General features: G+C 39.6%; 1 protein-coding gene across 2 annotated transcripts; it reads left to right on the forward strand.

Annotated features, from left to right (window-relative positions):
- The first annotated feature begins 17 nt into the window (after positions 1-17).
- Positions 18-16,210, forward strand: lmx1al (LIM homeobox transcription factor 1, alpha-like). 2 transcript variants are annotated; one of them, XM_065964373.1, is made up of 9 exons: positions 18-394; positions 2,115-2,203; positions 2,998-3,187; positions 12,313-12,554; positions 13,206-13,369; positions 13,538-13,615; positions 13,706-13,826; positions 13,923-14,078; positions 14,583-16,210. In XM_065964373.1, exons 1-9 carry the CDS (start codon positions 351-353, stop codon positions 14,738-14,740), a joined length of 1,242 nt encoding a protein of 413 aa, XP_065820445.1. In that variant the 5' UTR covers positions 18-350; the 3' UTR covers positions 14,741-16,210. The 2 variants fall into 2 exon arrangements, with proteins under 2 accessions (XP_065820445.1, XP_020496560.1); XM_020640904.3 differs by having other exon boundaries at positions 26-394; positions 12,313-12,545.
- The last annotated feature ends 302 nt before the right edge of the window (positions 16,211-16,512 follow it).

The following is a 16,512-nucleotide window of genomic DNA, read 5'->3' on the forward strand; positions in this document are numbered from 1 at the left end:
TCCGTCTCCGAACACAAATGAAGAAGCTCATCTTCATGTGAGTTATCAATAGGCTGCATCATCGCTCATCTTCCCCCATCATCTTCCGCACCTTCTCCCTCCCTCTCTCTCTCTCTCTCTCTCTCTCTCTCTCTCTCTGTCTGTCCATCTCCTCCCTCTTCACGCACAGAACAGTCAAGGCGCACACACGGCTGGCACAGAAACACAGGAGAGACAATAGAGAATAGTTTGGGTCATCATGGTATTTGGATTATTACCGTAAGCAGCATGCGCTCCGGACTGTGAGATACAGGTGAACTATCTGAAAACGCCGCTGTTCTTCTACTGGACGAAAGTTCCCGCACGTTTTCATGTTGCCAACTGAGATTTCTGGAGGAGTGTGTTTCACCTCAAGGTAGGACTCTGCGACCCAAAAACAGGTTGTCAGAGGAGGCAAACATGTTATTAAAAAAGTATTTTATTTTTTTGCTCGAAAAGCCTTTGTGTTTCCTGCTCATGACTTGGAAAACGTCTAAGAATATTTGTCAGGTTTCAGAAGATGCTCAGGAAAAATAAATAAAAAAGATGAAGTCACGGTGACCTTGCTACTTGATAAGTTATGATCTTAGATAATAAAGAGGATGACTAATTTTATTACAGGTAAGGTTTCAGTCGGTGCTTCAGTAGCCTATCAAACACGTTGCTTTGGAAATCGTCCTCGTGGACATTATTTATGTATTTTCTGAGTTGAGTCCAAAACACACTGCTCAACTTTATACGTTTTACTTTGTTTTGGTGGAGAGGATGGCAAGCCTTTAAACTTCATTTAAAATAACACGCATGATTATTAGAAATGACACAAATGCCTAAACATGAGAGGCTTCAAACTATGAAAAGCTCCGACACCTACAATACGGAGATTCTCACTGATCAATAGAATTTATTCATCCTCATATTACTATTATATTTCCTTTATTAGTCAATGAGACCTCAACCAAAGTTTATGACTTCTACTTAAACAGTTTTATTCCAGTAATCATTTTCAGGCTGTCAGGCTGTTACTCTCGTCATGTTATTACACGAATACGTCAGTAATCCATTCAACCCGCAATTAGGCAAATCATCCAATCAGGGCACATTTACATAATTTATTTATTTATTTTTTAATTTTCAACTGAAAGCGGCCATTCCCGTACAGTTAAGACTTTATTTTTTTTATTTTATTAAATTTGAAAGAATCAGTCTCCAAATAATCGTATGGTAATAGTTAGCCTAATATTCTTCCAAAAATACCACTCCAAAAACTTTTAATTCATCCCCATGCTGTAAATATCATAAAACACGTAATAATTTAGCCAGCCTATTTAGTAAAACGAGTCATGTAAGGCCACCACAAGGAAAACATGCCGGTAGAAAAATAAAGTCTCTGTTTTTGTTTTTTGTTTTGTTTTTTTCTCATCCAATTTTGGCTATATTTCTCAAAACGTGTATTTTTGGAACTACAAACAAAAAACGTCTGCGTGTTTTGAAGTTTCTTCTTGATTTTTAGGGTAATTTGGTCGCATTAATAAAACAATTGTACAAACTAAAATAATAACCTGAAATGAGCACAAATACACTAGGATACTGGTTGTATTTTTTTTAGAGAATGTTATAAACATAAATCAAGATAATTCCAAGTAACTCAAATGAAATGCTATACTGAGATAATGCAGCTGGAAGCTTCAAAGGTAGAAATGCAAATTGAAAATGTGTCAATGTGTTAATGACAAATTAAGGGCTGTTAATTGTAGACCAATTAACCAAATATCAAAGTAGCACAGATTAATCTGCAAAGCTTTGTCATTTCTTTTACATTATTATTATTTTATATTTTTTTAAGGCATATGATCAGTATTTCTGCCTTTAAAATGTTGAATTTAATAGAAGCTGTTCATGTGTTGAAGTGTCTAACTGGATCAAAATGAAAACATCGCCTGTGTATTGTTGCATTTTCTGTGAAATTTATGTCCGACGGATTATAGCCTATATTTGGCCTCATTGACTCCTTTTTTTCCTGGTAGATTTACTGCAATGGTACAGCACAAATGTTTGATAAGCATTGTGCTTTATTCATGTTTTGTGTGTTCCTGAAGCGATCACACTGAGGGAAGGAGAGAAGGGATGAAAACAGAGGAAAGCCAGCAGTCCTGTCTGCAGCAGCCTCCATCCTCAACGCCTTTCGGTGAGTGTTAAACAGCGGACAATTAGACCTAAATGGAAAAAAAAATCCTAATAAAACGTCCAAAATAATCAACATAGAAAAATGTAATCAGGATACATTTGAAAAACTTTTATCAGACGAAAAGGTCAGACTTCAATAATCATCCACAAAATAGCATAACTCCAGAATATTGACGCAATAGAAACCCCTTTAAGTATAAATGTGTAGGATATTAGGAGAACATCTGCATCATATTAAGTCTTTACTACGTATCCATATGAATTCAGCATCATCATAGGCTACGGAAGTATTCCAGGGACATCATAATGCAGAAAAGAAAACGGCCTAATCCACAAGCGTTTGTTACGCTGTCTAGAAAAATACAATTTATTTACAGTATAAAATATCAAATAAGACTCAATACATGTAGCCTATTGTGGACTTAATACAGCTACGTACGAGAGAGATTTAAAAACAGTAACTAATTTAGTGTGGTACGGCCTCTTGGGTAGGCCTTCACCTGATATGGGTGGTGTTGGAGGTGACAGCAGGTGTACTGTGCCAAAATGTTGTTTACACTAAAATGTGTCATCTATTGTAAAATAATAATAATAATAAAGTATTAGGTTAACAGCATGCTACATATTGCTCCAGTGTTTTACAGATGGCCGTGATGTAAACTTGGAGGGAGGCATTACTTCCTTTTGGGGAAGGGGTTACATTTAAGTGACTTGGACGCATAAAGCCATTTTAAACATCCTGTCCCTGCCTCTGTTAGACTCTATATCACGCACTGATGATATGCTGCCCCCCAGGTCCGGAGTTCAGGGGAGGGGGAGAGCTGTGTGCCGGCTGCGAGGCTCCCATCGCCGACCGCTTCCTGCTGCGCGTGAACGAGCGCTCCTGGCACGAGACCTGCGTCAAGTGCGCCGTGTGTTTGAGTGCGCTCACCGGGACCTGTTACTGCAGGGACCGACTCCTGTACTGCAAGCACGACTATGAAAAGTAAGAACACACACACACACACACACACACACACACACACACACAGGCCCAAAGATGAAAACAGTTCTTATGAAATGCATGTCCTCCTCGTTTTTCAGAGTTTTTGAATTTCCAAGATGTAGGCTATATTATATTTTTCTTAGACCCCTAAGGTAATTTTACAAGCTATCACTGTTTAGCAGTTTGCGATCTACTTTGGCTAGATTGTGTAAAAGAAACGAATACCCATCAATTAGGTCCAACTGAATTATCTTAGTCAAGTAGCCTAAAGAAAAAAGAAAAGAACAGAAAAAATACTGGAAAAGGGAGCGAAAGTCTGTCTCACTTAAAATGAGATTGAATGATGAATAACATCATTATTTGGACTAAATGCCTCACCAACGAATACCAGGCACAGTTTTGACAATGACAGAGCAAATGGTCAAGAAAGTATGCAGCGTCAGACCTGAGCCTTACAACAGTTAATTTAACAATAGCAAATACATTAATTCCAAAAATAAAATAATCTGATAGAAATAGAAATAGTAAATTTTTTCTTAGCTTTAACAATTATTCTCTAATATATTATTGTATATTGTAAATAGGCCTATTAGATCCCATAAGTTCATCATTGTAAACAAGAAGAGCTTGCACAGGAGCATTCCTCACACTTAATTAATAGCACACTTAATTTATCAAGATACTGAACATTTTTAAATAGTTTAATAATTTCTACTTTCATTTCTGCTCCATTGTACCATCACAACACAAATATTACAGGTAAATATTTGACTAATTGTGTATGAATATATAGCTATACACACTGATGTAAAATCTACGGTACAGACTGTGTGTAAAAGTCTTTCAGACATTCATGAGGCATATCAAGAGGATTGCAGAGATTATTGAGGTTTCAAATGATAAATCAGACGTTGTCAGCACGTCATCCACCTTTAGAGTCGTTATTAGTTGCTTCTTTCCTCTTAAATTCCTATTCTAAACTTAATACATCTCAAGTGACAAATATCTGTATTTGTCTGATGGAGATTGTGTTGTCTGCATATAGAAATAAAATTATTGAGTGATTAAGAGCCATATCCATCAAGTTTATGTTCCCACCTTTGAATTAAAAGCTCTAAACACTGCTGTCCTGCTCTTCCATGCTGCTTTGTAATGGGATGGTCTCAGTTTGACCACTCTGCAAATTACTGCAAAAAAATAATTAGTTTATGAGAATTGTGTGTGTGTGTGTGTGTGTGTGTGTGTGTGTGTGTGTGTGTGTGTGTGTGTGTGTGTGCGTGCGTGCGTGCGTGTGTGTGTGTGTTGTTCCTCCTGTGTAGTTGTTTTGGTGTGCGGTCAGTGGGCATGCCTGCAGTGTGAGCTCCAGGCATAGACATCTGAAGGACGAGCTCCGAGCTTGTTATCATTGTTTTGAAAAGTGTCAGACGGCATCCAGCAGCACAGACACTCCCACTGTACCTGACATCTGGAGGAGAGAGAGAGAGAGACAGTAGGATAGAGTCAGGGAGAGAGAGGGGGGAGCTGCCTAAAGAAAGTCCCATTGTGTGACGTTTATCTTGAAAAATGAGTGGGAAACATAGAGGATATAGTTTATCAGAAATGAAGCCCTGGGAGAATTTTTAGTGATGGAATGAACCCGCGTATTTGCTCTCCTCGTGTAATGACTGTAATTGTAGATCCAAATTAACAGTCAGCTGTTCATTCACTATGGTGTTGATTTAGTCCCCTATACATTGCATGTGGATAGTTGCCTTGTAGTGCGAGTCTGTGCCAGACTTGGCACGCAGTACTGACTGTGACCTTCAAGCAGATCGGCAACAATGTCTCCTTGTTTTCCCTGCAGTCTGTCCATCAGTGCCTTACACCACGCACCCACACTCCCGTCTAGAGCAGGTGTGTGCATTGTAACAGATAACCATGTCCAAGAATCTGGAACGTGCAAAAAGTTTAAGGGGAAGATTTAACCATCTTTAACTTGAAGCTTGGTTGAATTTAAGAGACAGTGAAAGATTAACTGATGATTTCTATGGTGATGGTGTAATTCATCTTATTGTTTGAGTTTTGAAGAATATGTGGATAAAATATACATCACCACCATACAGCATATCTGACTTGTCCAAAAATGTTGAATTTATTCTTTGCTTTGATTTCATCACCCAGCACAATCAGACAGGCACAACTCTCCTCCATGTCCCTGGCATACAATAAAGGTCTCACAGTATAGGATTGGTATTTATTTCTTGTGTTTGGTATTCCTAAAAGACAATGTTGAAATTGAAAAACAAATGAAGAATAGTTTTTGGGAGATGTTCAACTTCTTCATAATTATTGTATTCTGTTGAGGTGAAAACAAATAAGCCAATGTAAATGTCTGTCAATTCAAATGAGAGAACAAATCTAATTTTGAAATGTGACCCCTCCCCCAATCTGATTCCTCTGGGATAAATTGCCTTTAAGGCAAAAGTTTATTCAACATTTGCATGTTTAATGTTGTCAAAGGATATTTTTCCTCAAAATAATTCTGAGGTGATCGCTCCGATGCTCAAAAAGACAATATCCAAAAGGCATCATAATGGTAGCTCTGAATTTATAATCCTTATCAAATGGCATTTTATTTAAGGACTTTAGAATTTGATGGAATATGGGTTGTAAGTCATATTTAAGGGAAGTAGTTGAAACTTAGTGAAATAAATAAGCAGGGACTCTGTGCCACTCATTATCTTTGTAATAAAACAGGAGGTATGCCTTCAGTTTAGAGATTCCCCTGTCTCAATCTGTTATGGTAATGAGGGGATTTAGACACAATTAAATGAAGTGCATCTTGTGGATTTTTTCTTTTGGATTTATTTCTGTGTTGAAACCTCAAGAAATTCTCTGGAACTCCGTCTTGTTATGGACCAGATGTTCAAAATGAAGCTTTAGAATAAATTTGTGGCAAGACCGCCTTCCATGCTAAGTTTACATCGTGGTGTTTTTTTGCACGGGTGCAATCCATCACTTATATTTTTTAAAGGTGCAGAATAATAAAAAAAAAAGGACAGGAAATCTGTGAATGCATTTTTAGAATTAGAAATAAATAGTGTACTGCATAAAAGTTTTAGGACAAGTAAATATCATACCTGCATGCTCATTTTAAGACATTACCTATTTAAATGTGTAAATACTACCTACCATGTTTAGCATCCTACTGCCACATTTTCACACCTTCACACTTGTTATGGATAATGTTTTTTTCGCAAATCTGAGCAGTGTAAGGCCAGTGTTCCCCGGTCAATAGTGCTGAACTGGGACAGAATGAAGGGTAGTCTGGCTGTGTGAAGCCTGCATGCAAGCTCCCTTGTAAGCCACATAAAGGCAGCTTCACCCCTGTGAAAAACAGGTCACCAGGGTGGATATTCACTAAACCTGAGGTTTAATACCTCCCTCTGTGGGGTGGAGGGCACTAGGTCTACATAGGTTTACAAACCCTGTCTTTGCAGACAGAGAGAGGCAGACCCCGGCGCCACAGTTCTAGAATCTCCCTCTGCTGACCAGGTAGATATATGTGAGACTAACACTGACACTCTCAAGTTACAGTGCATTTATGTAAGAGTCTTCCTGCACTAAAATATTGAGACTGAGAATGGAAACTGCATCCTCTACCCCTCTTCCCCCCTTCATACCCCTACCCCACCCACCCTTCCTCTCCCTGTCTCTCTATTCTTTACCTCGTTCATCACTGTCTGCTTTGTAATAATATTTCTCTATTCTAAACCTCATTTCGTTCTTGTTGAGATTGATGACAGCCATGACACCAAACAGTTTATCTCCCCGTTTATCCCTTGTTTTCTCTTAATCGCCTCCCTTCCCTCAGCGCCTCTTTGTGTCTCGGGATGGGAATGGGAGGAGGAGGTGGGGAGGCTGATTGGGCACGGTGCTAATTACCCAGCATTCTGTGGCCGTCCTGTGATGACAGGCCTGACACTGGGCTGCAGGGACATACTATTAGAGAGAATTATGCAATGACATATCAGAAGGACAGCAATCCCTTATCCCTGTCCCTAAAGATGAATGACTCAGTTCCTGTGATAACTTTGAGTGCTTAAACTCTCACTGCTTCATCAGTGATTTGTGAACTACAAAGAGGACACAATATGTGATAACTCTATTGGAACTTAAACATCAATACTTTTGTGCTTAATTTTGGAATTTTGTTGGTGGTGCTCATAAAAATCAAATGTTACATTCACGATTTACTTTATTTTCAAGAAAAATGTCATTTGGAAGGCAGCAGGAAATGCCATCACCTTGCAAAATGAAACCAATCCACCTGCATTGCGAGAAATATTTAATTAAATTGGAACTGAGGAAGTTTTCCTTCAATAATTTAACATTTCTGTCAGTATGGTGCATTTCCATAAGAACGTTTGTGGATCAATGTGTGTTTAAGTGAAACATGGCTGCATAGTGATAGGCTACACATGAATGTGGTGATGAAACAGTCAGACACTACTTCCTTAGCCCAGAGTTTGTAACCTCAACATGGAACTCAACAGATGATGGTTGGAAATGATCCAGAGGAAAGGAAAGTGGGGATTTGGAAGTTTTCATGTTGGGTTGTGCCGTTGAGAAATATTCAGATTTTATGGTGTAAATGACAGCACATTAGGGATAAATCTCATCGATGGAGGATTGGTTTGAAATAGGACAAGGAAGGTAGAGATGAGGTGTCTGAGTTTTTGGGAAAGAAAAGAGCCACAGGGAAGGGCAGATTTTTGTCTCAGTGTATGTGTGTGAGGAGGGGGTGATATTGCCACTGTTTTTGCATAATGTGAGATGAGACCCCATCATCTTTCCTCCCCCACAACAATTTTATAACAGACAGCTAATAAATGTTTCATGGCAGAACAAGCTGCTCGCCTTGGCTTTATTAAATCTGAGATAATAAAAGCAGAGAGAGGGAGGAAAAAGAGGGAGAGAATAGGGGGTCGCACCAGAGAGGGAGAGATAGGGAGATCGGCGTAGACTTTTCTCAAATCGACCGGCTGTATCTCCTGTTTCTGGGGCAACGGGTCCCGCTGTCCCCCGCCACCCCCCTCCCCGTTGCTTCCCACTCCGCCAGAGACAGACAGGAAATGAGAAACGGGCAGACAGGATATTGCGTTCTGGTGGCCTGGGGATTAACTGTTTTATCTAAACTAACACACACACACAAACACACATCTATATCCTCACACATAGAATTCATTCTTGGTAGCATCAGGTGTAAATCGCACACACTCAGAGACACATATCATGCAGACTTTGTGCGCCATGCAGGTTTTTGTTGTTACTTTCAGAGGTACATTACAGTAGTTCCTGAATATTACAGACATCAGTGCTGCTCTCATGTAGAGCTGCGATCTTATTACCAGTGTGAACAGTTTACAATCAGAGTTATGACATGTAACTGTATAACTGTGAGATTGGCTGAGGGTTTGTGCAGCAATGCCTCTTAAGATGTATTTTACACATTGCAGACCCTCATAGCCATTCGATTACAACTTTTACACAGCTTCATTGAGCAATATGACTGTTTATGATTTTACTGTATTGATGCATGGATGGTGCACAAATGAGAGCATCTGTCAGTGTTTTATTGATGTTTGTACCCAGGCACCTTATCTGTATTTACACAAACTGTGCATATTTGTGTTTATGTGTGCATGTGATGCTACATATATCCGTGCATGTGTGTGTGTGTGTGTGTGTGTGTGTGTGTGTGTGACAGTATTTTGTATATGTGTGTATTTGTGTGAGTGAGCGTCAGTGAGTGGTGGCAGGGGTAGTGAGTATCGTGGGGAATGCTGGGAGATTTTAATAACACAGAAGCAGTGCAGGGAGATTTAATAAAAGGAGATGATGTGATTACTGAACCCTGGCTCTGAGCCATTTTGCTTCACAGAGCAATATCCGCTGAACGTGCACACGCACTCACACCACCACACACATCCATACCTAAGAAATGGATACTGAACAGAATACAACTTAAAAAGTAAAATTGTTACATATCATTTGTTCTTTTAGCTTCAATCACATGAATCCTTGGATCCACCTTTGTTTTCAGGCAACATTTAAGCACACTCATGGTCATTTTGAACACGTTACATTTGTTGGAAACATAAGTTTTCACCTCCTTGCAGATTTGTTGTTTGCGAAACAGGAATTCATCTCAAACTTAACACTCACAATACGATACTATACACTTTACTGTCGCCTTGGCAACATTTGTCTCCGACTCCAAGTGCTGCACACGTTCACTTAATGTTAACAGGAGCACAACTGTTAACTAATACAGCGAAATGGGGCACTCTGAAACCCTGTATTAGAAAATCTATAACTATATAAATATTCATCATTTATCAAAGCAAAAACAACAACTGTACTGGCTCTGAGACACTTTTTATTTATGTAACCATTGTGTTTTGGTCTGCACAATATTGTTCTTGTCAGAGCTCAGATGCTAAACAATGCCACATGACATAGCTTAAGGAGATGAGGAAGTTCAGTTTTACTGTTCGTGTACAATATAACAAGAAGGGAAAGGGTTGATTATATCCATCCAATACTTAACATCAGCTCTTCTGCCTTTACATTTGATCTCATAATCGGTGAGCTTGTAATTAGTTTTGCCCTGTAACCCCACAGAAATCCTTAGCAGGAAACTCAAAGGTGCCTGCAGCCAAAGTTCCCGAGATTTTGCACAACATGCACACAAGCTCACAATCAGAGGTTCTTCTGTCGGCTTTGTAATTCTGTACATAGGAATATTGCACACTTCATAAAAGGAAGGCCATCTGAATCCAAGAAATGTCTTTCAAAAATAGCTTTTCTGATTAATTGTCTAAATTCTATACCTCAGCTGTTTAATGTAAACTTCATTTTATTTGTTTGTACCTGAATTAAAATGCAATTAAAAAAAACATAACCTGTTTTGCACATCGGTTTCATCAACTTTTCAACTGATGTGCTTTAATAGTTACTGCATGTGTCTATAATCCTTGCTTTATTTACTATTAGATACTGCAAAATATTGCAAATACATATAAATGTTTTGTGTAGTTTTTCAAGAAGGGTGCCTACATGTAGAGAGAAAAATGAATACAAATGTATGTGTGTGTGCATTCACATATCAATCCCACAATCCACAAAAATAAACGAGTGTATACAGTCAAGATTGAATCCATTTTTAAAATTGGTGTAGAACCTTAGTTTACCTGCTCTACAGCCATCAGGTCTCTGTGGTTTATTGGAAGCTGCACCCTGGTCAGGGCCCGTGTGAATAACGCTTCTATTAGAGGGATTAGATTGATCTACTTACAGACCCCCCTCTGAGGCAGTTGCCCCAAGTTGCCTTCATTTGCCATGTTGAGTAAATTCCTACCGTGCTGTGTACACCCCGATTAGGGAGTGTGGGACTTAACCACCAACATCATCGGTCTTATGTCAAGCAATTCTGTGACATTTCTGTTCTCTTCCTTTTTGTTCACATTGAAAGGAAGCATTGAAGAAGCTGAAGTGTGTGTTTTGATGGAGAGTGAGGCCCAGCCGAGCAGGCAGGAGATGCTCTCTCCTGTTTTAATATGTGTAAGATGGCAAGTACTGTGGTTGATGTGTAGTTTTGAAAAGGTATTTAACAATGTTTCAATCGGGAAAGAAAGGGTGAGCAACCTTTTGTAAAACACAAGGTCCTGTCACAATAGATCGGCTTAGGACTGTTAATGAGGACGTTTGTGTTTGCTTTATGGTGTCAAGTTAGCGACACTGTCATTTTGGGAATTTGGGAAGTGTTTGGCAGATGGATTGAGAAAGATTAGCTGTAGCAGCTGCGTTTGGGACAGAAACACAGATTAGGAGCTCTAATGTGCAGACCTGGCTCCTTCTTTACACTCCAGATTTGGGCAACAACACCTTCCTATCACTCGGTCAGGGACCCAACACTTCTGCTTTGTCCTTTCCTCCCCCTGCTCACTCCCCTCTCATCCTCCCCTCCTTCTCAACCAGGTTTGTGTTTTTTTCTCCCTTATTTCAATATTCATTGACCTTTCCCTTTCTTACTCCTAGTATATGAATACTTGGTAACTCTTCCTGGAAAACTTTCTGCTGATCATAGGTTGCATCACTATGTTTTTGATGGTTGACTGACTGATATCAGACTATATACTTATATTAGGTGAGTCTGTGCACATGCCTGTGCGTGTGGATGCATGTGTGTGGGAGAGTCTGTGTTTTTGTGTGTATGTGTGTTTTAGTGTGCATAAGTGAGAGGAGAGATTAACCCCATGCTATCCCCAATCCCTGGTTATGAGTTTACAGCGTCTGTCTGGCCATTGCACTGTTTAAACAACAATCTAATTAATCCTGTCTTTATTAGTTTCAGTGAACTGGGGAGGCAGGCTGGGAGGGCGTGAGGGAGAACTGGGAATGCTGGCAGAAAATACTTGGGAGGGAGGGGGAGGAAACCAAGTGCAAGAGCAGGGATCTGAGAGGAATTTAAAGACAGAGTCTTAGGCCCTGCAAATGGAAATGGGGGTGTTAAGAGATGGTAAGGCAGGAGAGAAGCTGAAGGGTTAGAACATCTCACAGGAGGAGAGATTGAGGGACAAAAGGAGGAAAGTTGTTAAGGGGAAGAAATGGACCTAACAAAGACTCCATATTAAGATTATTTCATTGTGTTAAATAAGCACTTACAGATTGTGGGTGTAATATGGGCATACTGGAGTTCATCCCATTAAGCAAAAAATGATTTAAAAGTGAAACACTTATACCAGGCAGCTCCTTTTTCATAAGCTTACTACTGCCACCTACTGTAATGAAAGGGAAAAGAAAGTATGTTATAAAAATGCAGACGACTGTTATTTCCCTCAGCAGATGTTCACCTTGTTGCTCTGTGAATTGGGTGATGTTTATACGACCTTTAATTAAGAGACTATGCTAATCTGTAGAATCATTTGAGCTGGTTAATGTATCAGAGCTCCTTGTCTATGCCTTCATCTTTAATTACCGTTCACCGTCTATGCCCAATTCTTTCTCTGAACTCCATGACTCCATAGCTCCACATTTTATCAAGGTATCCCTCACATATAAATCTTTCTGTGCACCTCCAGGCTGTTTGTAAGGAAGTGCAGTGCCTGCCTGCAAGTGATTGGCCGTTCGGAGCTGATAATGCGTGTGCAAGGCCAGGTGTACCACCTGGGCTGCTTTACCTGCTGCGAGTGTGAACGCCGGCTGCAAAGAGGTGATGAGTTTGTGCTGAAAGAAGGCCAGCTGCTCTGCCGTATGGACTATGAGAAGGAGAGGGAGATGCTGGCCGCTATAAGTCCCACACCGACTGAATCAGGTAAGGCAGGTTGGTACAATGCTGCTTTGGCTGAAACATATGAATGAACTCAAAATGTCAAGTTCTTCGACATAGTTCTATAAGCAAACTCTGTTACATTCATCCATTAAGCATATTTTTCAGCAAATCCACTCTTAATGACATTCCACCACTTCAGACCAGTGAGCAGATCCTGAAGGGCAAATGTAGGTTAAGGAAAGGACTTCCTTTCAAGCTGCTCCTTAGTTCAGTTCATTTATGATTAACTGAATATAAGGCACGCCGAGTAGTTTGCTGGCTCAATAAATACTTGAATAGTGAGACAATTACATACAAAAAAACTGCTTCATAAAGGCAAATTGCTGACATTAAATTAAAATTACATTTTGGATAACAGTGATAATAAGTCAATTTTCTAATACGATATCTTAACTCTTGAAACAGCTGTTATCCAGAGGTTCTGAGAGGTTTATCTCTAGCCCTTTACTTCTTTTTTCTACTTCTATGCAATTTTCTTTGCACCAATACACCCAGTCAAATTGATTAAGTGTAAACATGACAATAAAACAATTCTGATTCTTACTTACTTACTGTCACATCTTTTTTAGCTAAAGAGGAATAAAATCATACCCTTTCCTGCAGGCTGCTCTGACTGCTTTATTGTCTGCTCACCTTGTTCAGTAAAAAGTGAGGATGAGGACGGTGGAGGAGGCTCCGGTGGGGGGAAAGCTGGTGATGAAGGCAAGGAGCACAAGCGTTCAAAACGACCACGTACCATCTTGACCACGCAGCAGCGCCGTGCTTTCAAGGCCTCCTTTGAAGTGTCCGCTAAGCCTTGTCGTAAGGTGGGTGGGATTTGTTGTCTAATTATGATGTCATCCAAAAACAAACAAAAAATCCCTGCTTTAAACACATTATTGTTAATGGGCTTAAAAATAAAATAAAATAAAATAAAATAAAATAAAATAAACTTTACACTTTTTATTTTGATTATGAAAAACTCTTACCTCTAGGTGAGGGAGACACTGGCTGCAGAGACTGGTCTGACAGTCCGAGTTGTGCAGGTGTGGTTTCAAAACCAAAGAGCCAAGGTGAGAGCTTACATACTTTCTGGGGAAATGTTCAGTTTCACACTTTACCAGAGAGAATTAATTCAGACAGTGTGCGTTTTTGTGCTGCAGATGAAGAAGATAGCTCGCCGACAGCAGCAACAGCAGCAGCAGCAACAGGAACAAGAGCAGCTGGGAGGGACCCGGAGAGGACCCAGCCGAGGAGGCCGCCAGAGCAACGATGACAGTGAGGGTAATAACAGAGTGCTTACTAAAGTTCAGAATAAAAATATTGTACTGATTAGAAGAAAAAAACAATATGACTAAAGGGATTCTCATCTTTACAAAGATGGCTCTAGTACCCATGGCATGGATGGGATACTGGGGTATCCCTCTCTGCCACGTCAGCAACTACTTGCTCTGGACCCAAACATCTATGGTGGAGAGCCTTTTCGACATGGACTTACACCACCACAGCTGAACGGCGAGCAGCTCCATTCCTATGGTGAGACAAGAGGTCAAGGCTGCAAGTTTAAAATTAAAACCTCTCCCCTCAAAATTAAGAATTTGATATTACCTTCCCCTATATTCATGATAATTGTATCACTTCTCAAGATGCAGATATTTGGTAGGTTAGTCTTCACAATAGCAGTAAATGTCAATCAAACTGTAGAGTTGATTGAAGCCCTTTACACGATAGTCAAACTATTGCACAGTCCATTATATTCTTTCCTATTTCTTTCGGAATTGTACAGTTGGGGGTAGAAAGGGAGAAATGTAATACTTGGATTTAAAAGAGTTGCTTCATGTAGCTAAGCACATAGGAAGATGTTTGAAGGAAGTTTCCAGTTGTAAGGAAATTGCTTGGATTATACTACAGAGAATGAGGGAGGTTTGTTAGGTCCTATGGCTTCTGGGTTTACGGTCAAAACATGATTTTTATGCTCTTCTGTGCTTTTTGTACTAATCAAAGACTTTTCCACTCTCACATTGTTTTGTTTTGCCGCAGACTCAGAGACAGTGTTCCATGACCTGGACAGCGATGGCAGCCTTGGTCACCTTGGAGACTGCCTTTTGGCAACAGGAGATGGCAGTCTCCTGGCAGGGCGGGTGGGAAATCCCATTGACCGTCTCTACTCCATGCAGAACTCCTATTTCACCTCCTGACCCTTATAAACTACCACCCTTCCCCTCCGGTTCCACCTTTCACCTCAGAGATGCAGCTAACGGAGTCCGTCCATCGTCATGTCTGTGGGACTACTCTCCATGAGAATGCCTACACCCAAACACACGTCAGAGCTTTTATCACAGGGCAAAATCATCCGAGGTCAGGCATAGACACAATAAAACTTTGAAGCAGATTAGCATAATGTTTGCATTACTATTCCTCGATGAGAATCACGTGCTGGAAATACAGACACTGTAAATGTCAAAGATGTGTAAGAGGACCTAGATTTCTCCTGTTGTATTTATGTAATGTTAAACAAATTTCATAGCACTTTCCAACAAGTACAGACAATTATCAAACACTTATATGTATATCATGCATTACAGAAGATAATTGATTGTTGAAAGTGAATTCCTAAATCAAGTAACGTGTATTTAGGTTTCTCAGCAGGTCTTACAGAAGCTGAGGGTCTAACCTAAATCTGTTAATTGCATTTTTTTTTGGGACAGGACTAGTGATTAGTTATTGTGTGTGAAAGACTGCAGCGTATACAATTATGTATATGGATTGGAGTACTTTTTTGCTCTCAGGTTAGTTTGTATAATGTAACCTGGGCTTTCTCAGGATAATGTGCTGGATAGGATTATACTTTAATTTACCCAATGACTCAATGATAATAGATCACAAAAAGGGAAAATCTCTCTATTTAAAATGATGAACTACATGCTTAGTTTTTGTTAATGCATGACATGTATAATGTGGACCAAAAATGTCTTCTTTTTTTAGCATTTAGTCAATACAGGGTCTTTTGAAAAGCCTTAAGTGGACACAGGGTTGTATAAGTTATTCTAACATAAGCCTTCTTTCTCTTTTACAACTAAATAAAAGAGGAGCACTGCAGTTAAGATGACCAATAGAAATAAAATGCCCAAAAGTTAGGACACTGGGTACATGATGATGTACTCAAAATGTATATGTGAGTATGGCTGTGGTATAATTAATTGTAGTCACTTTCTGTAATAATTTCCTTATCAAGCATCTCAAGTAAGATGTTAGGTAGACATTTTGTACATTCTTCTGTGATAATCTGCAAATATTTAAACTGTAGCATGATGTTTATGTGTCACAAGGTAGATCTAAAGGAACAGCCTCTCAAGTGCCGTTGGATGCAGAAGCATCAGGAGAAGACTGACTCATAATACGGTGCAGAATAAATTAGAATTAGGGTGATACTTGTTTCATGAAGTGCCATTGATCAGCTACAGCTTGTGAAATTCTTTCATGGCATTATGTTGAACTCTATTCCCTGACTCATGGTATTTTTACAGTGATATTTTTGTGAACGTAACTTATTTGTGAGGTATTAGGCAAGTTCCTATCTTATGTTTTTTGTTCAGTGACTGCTAGGTGATGTGCTTTGAATGTAATATTGATGTATCTTCAATACAACTTGCAGTTTCATCTTTGGAGTGCACTTTCCTTATTGTCCTATTATGATACAGTTCTCATTTCCTCGCATGGTTAGAAAGAAAGAAAGAAAGAAAGAAAGAAAGGTTTTCCTTTCAGTAACCTCCATCAAAGCTTTAATAACTGAACCAGAAAAGGTCTGTTCTGCTTAGTGGTCACAGGGCTCATAACTCAACATCCTCCCGCCGTCTCTCTCACTAGTTTTGCTGATTAGAAGTGGAGTGCCTCCTACTTTTCTTCCCAGAACCCCTATTTATCGGTCATTGACTAGGCAGGAGTGTCTGTGTGGGAGCAATACATTCAC

Source organism: Labrus bergylta, chromosome 16, assembly GCF_963930695.1.
Source record: "Labrus bergylta chromosome 16, fLabBer1.1, whole genome shotgun sequence".
Classification (NCBI taxonomy): domain Eukaryota; kingdom Metazoa; phylum Chordata; class Actinopteri; order Labriformes; family Labridae; genus Labrus; species Labrus bergylta.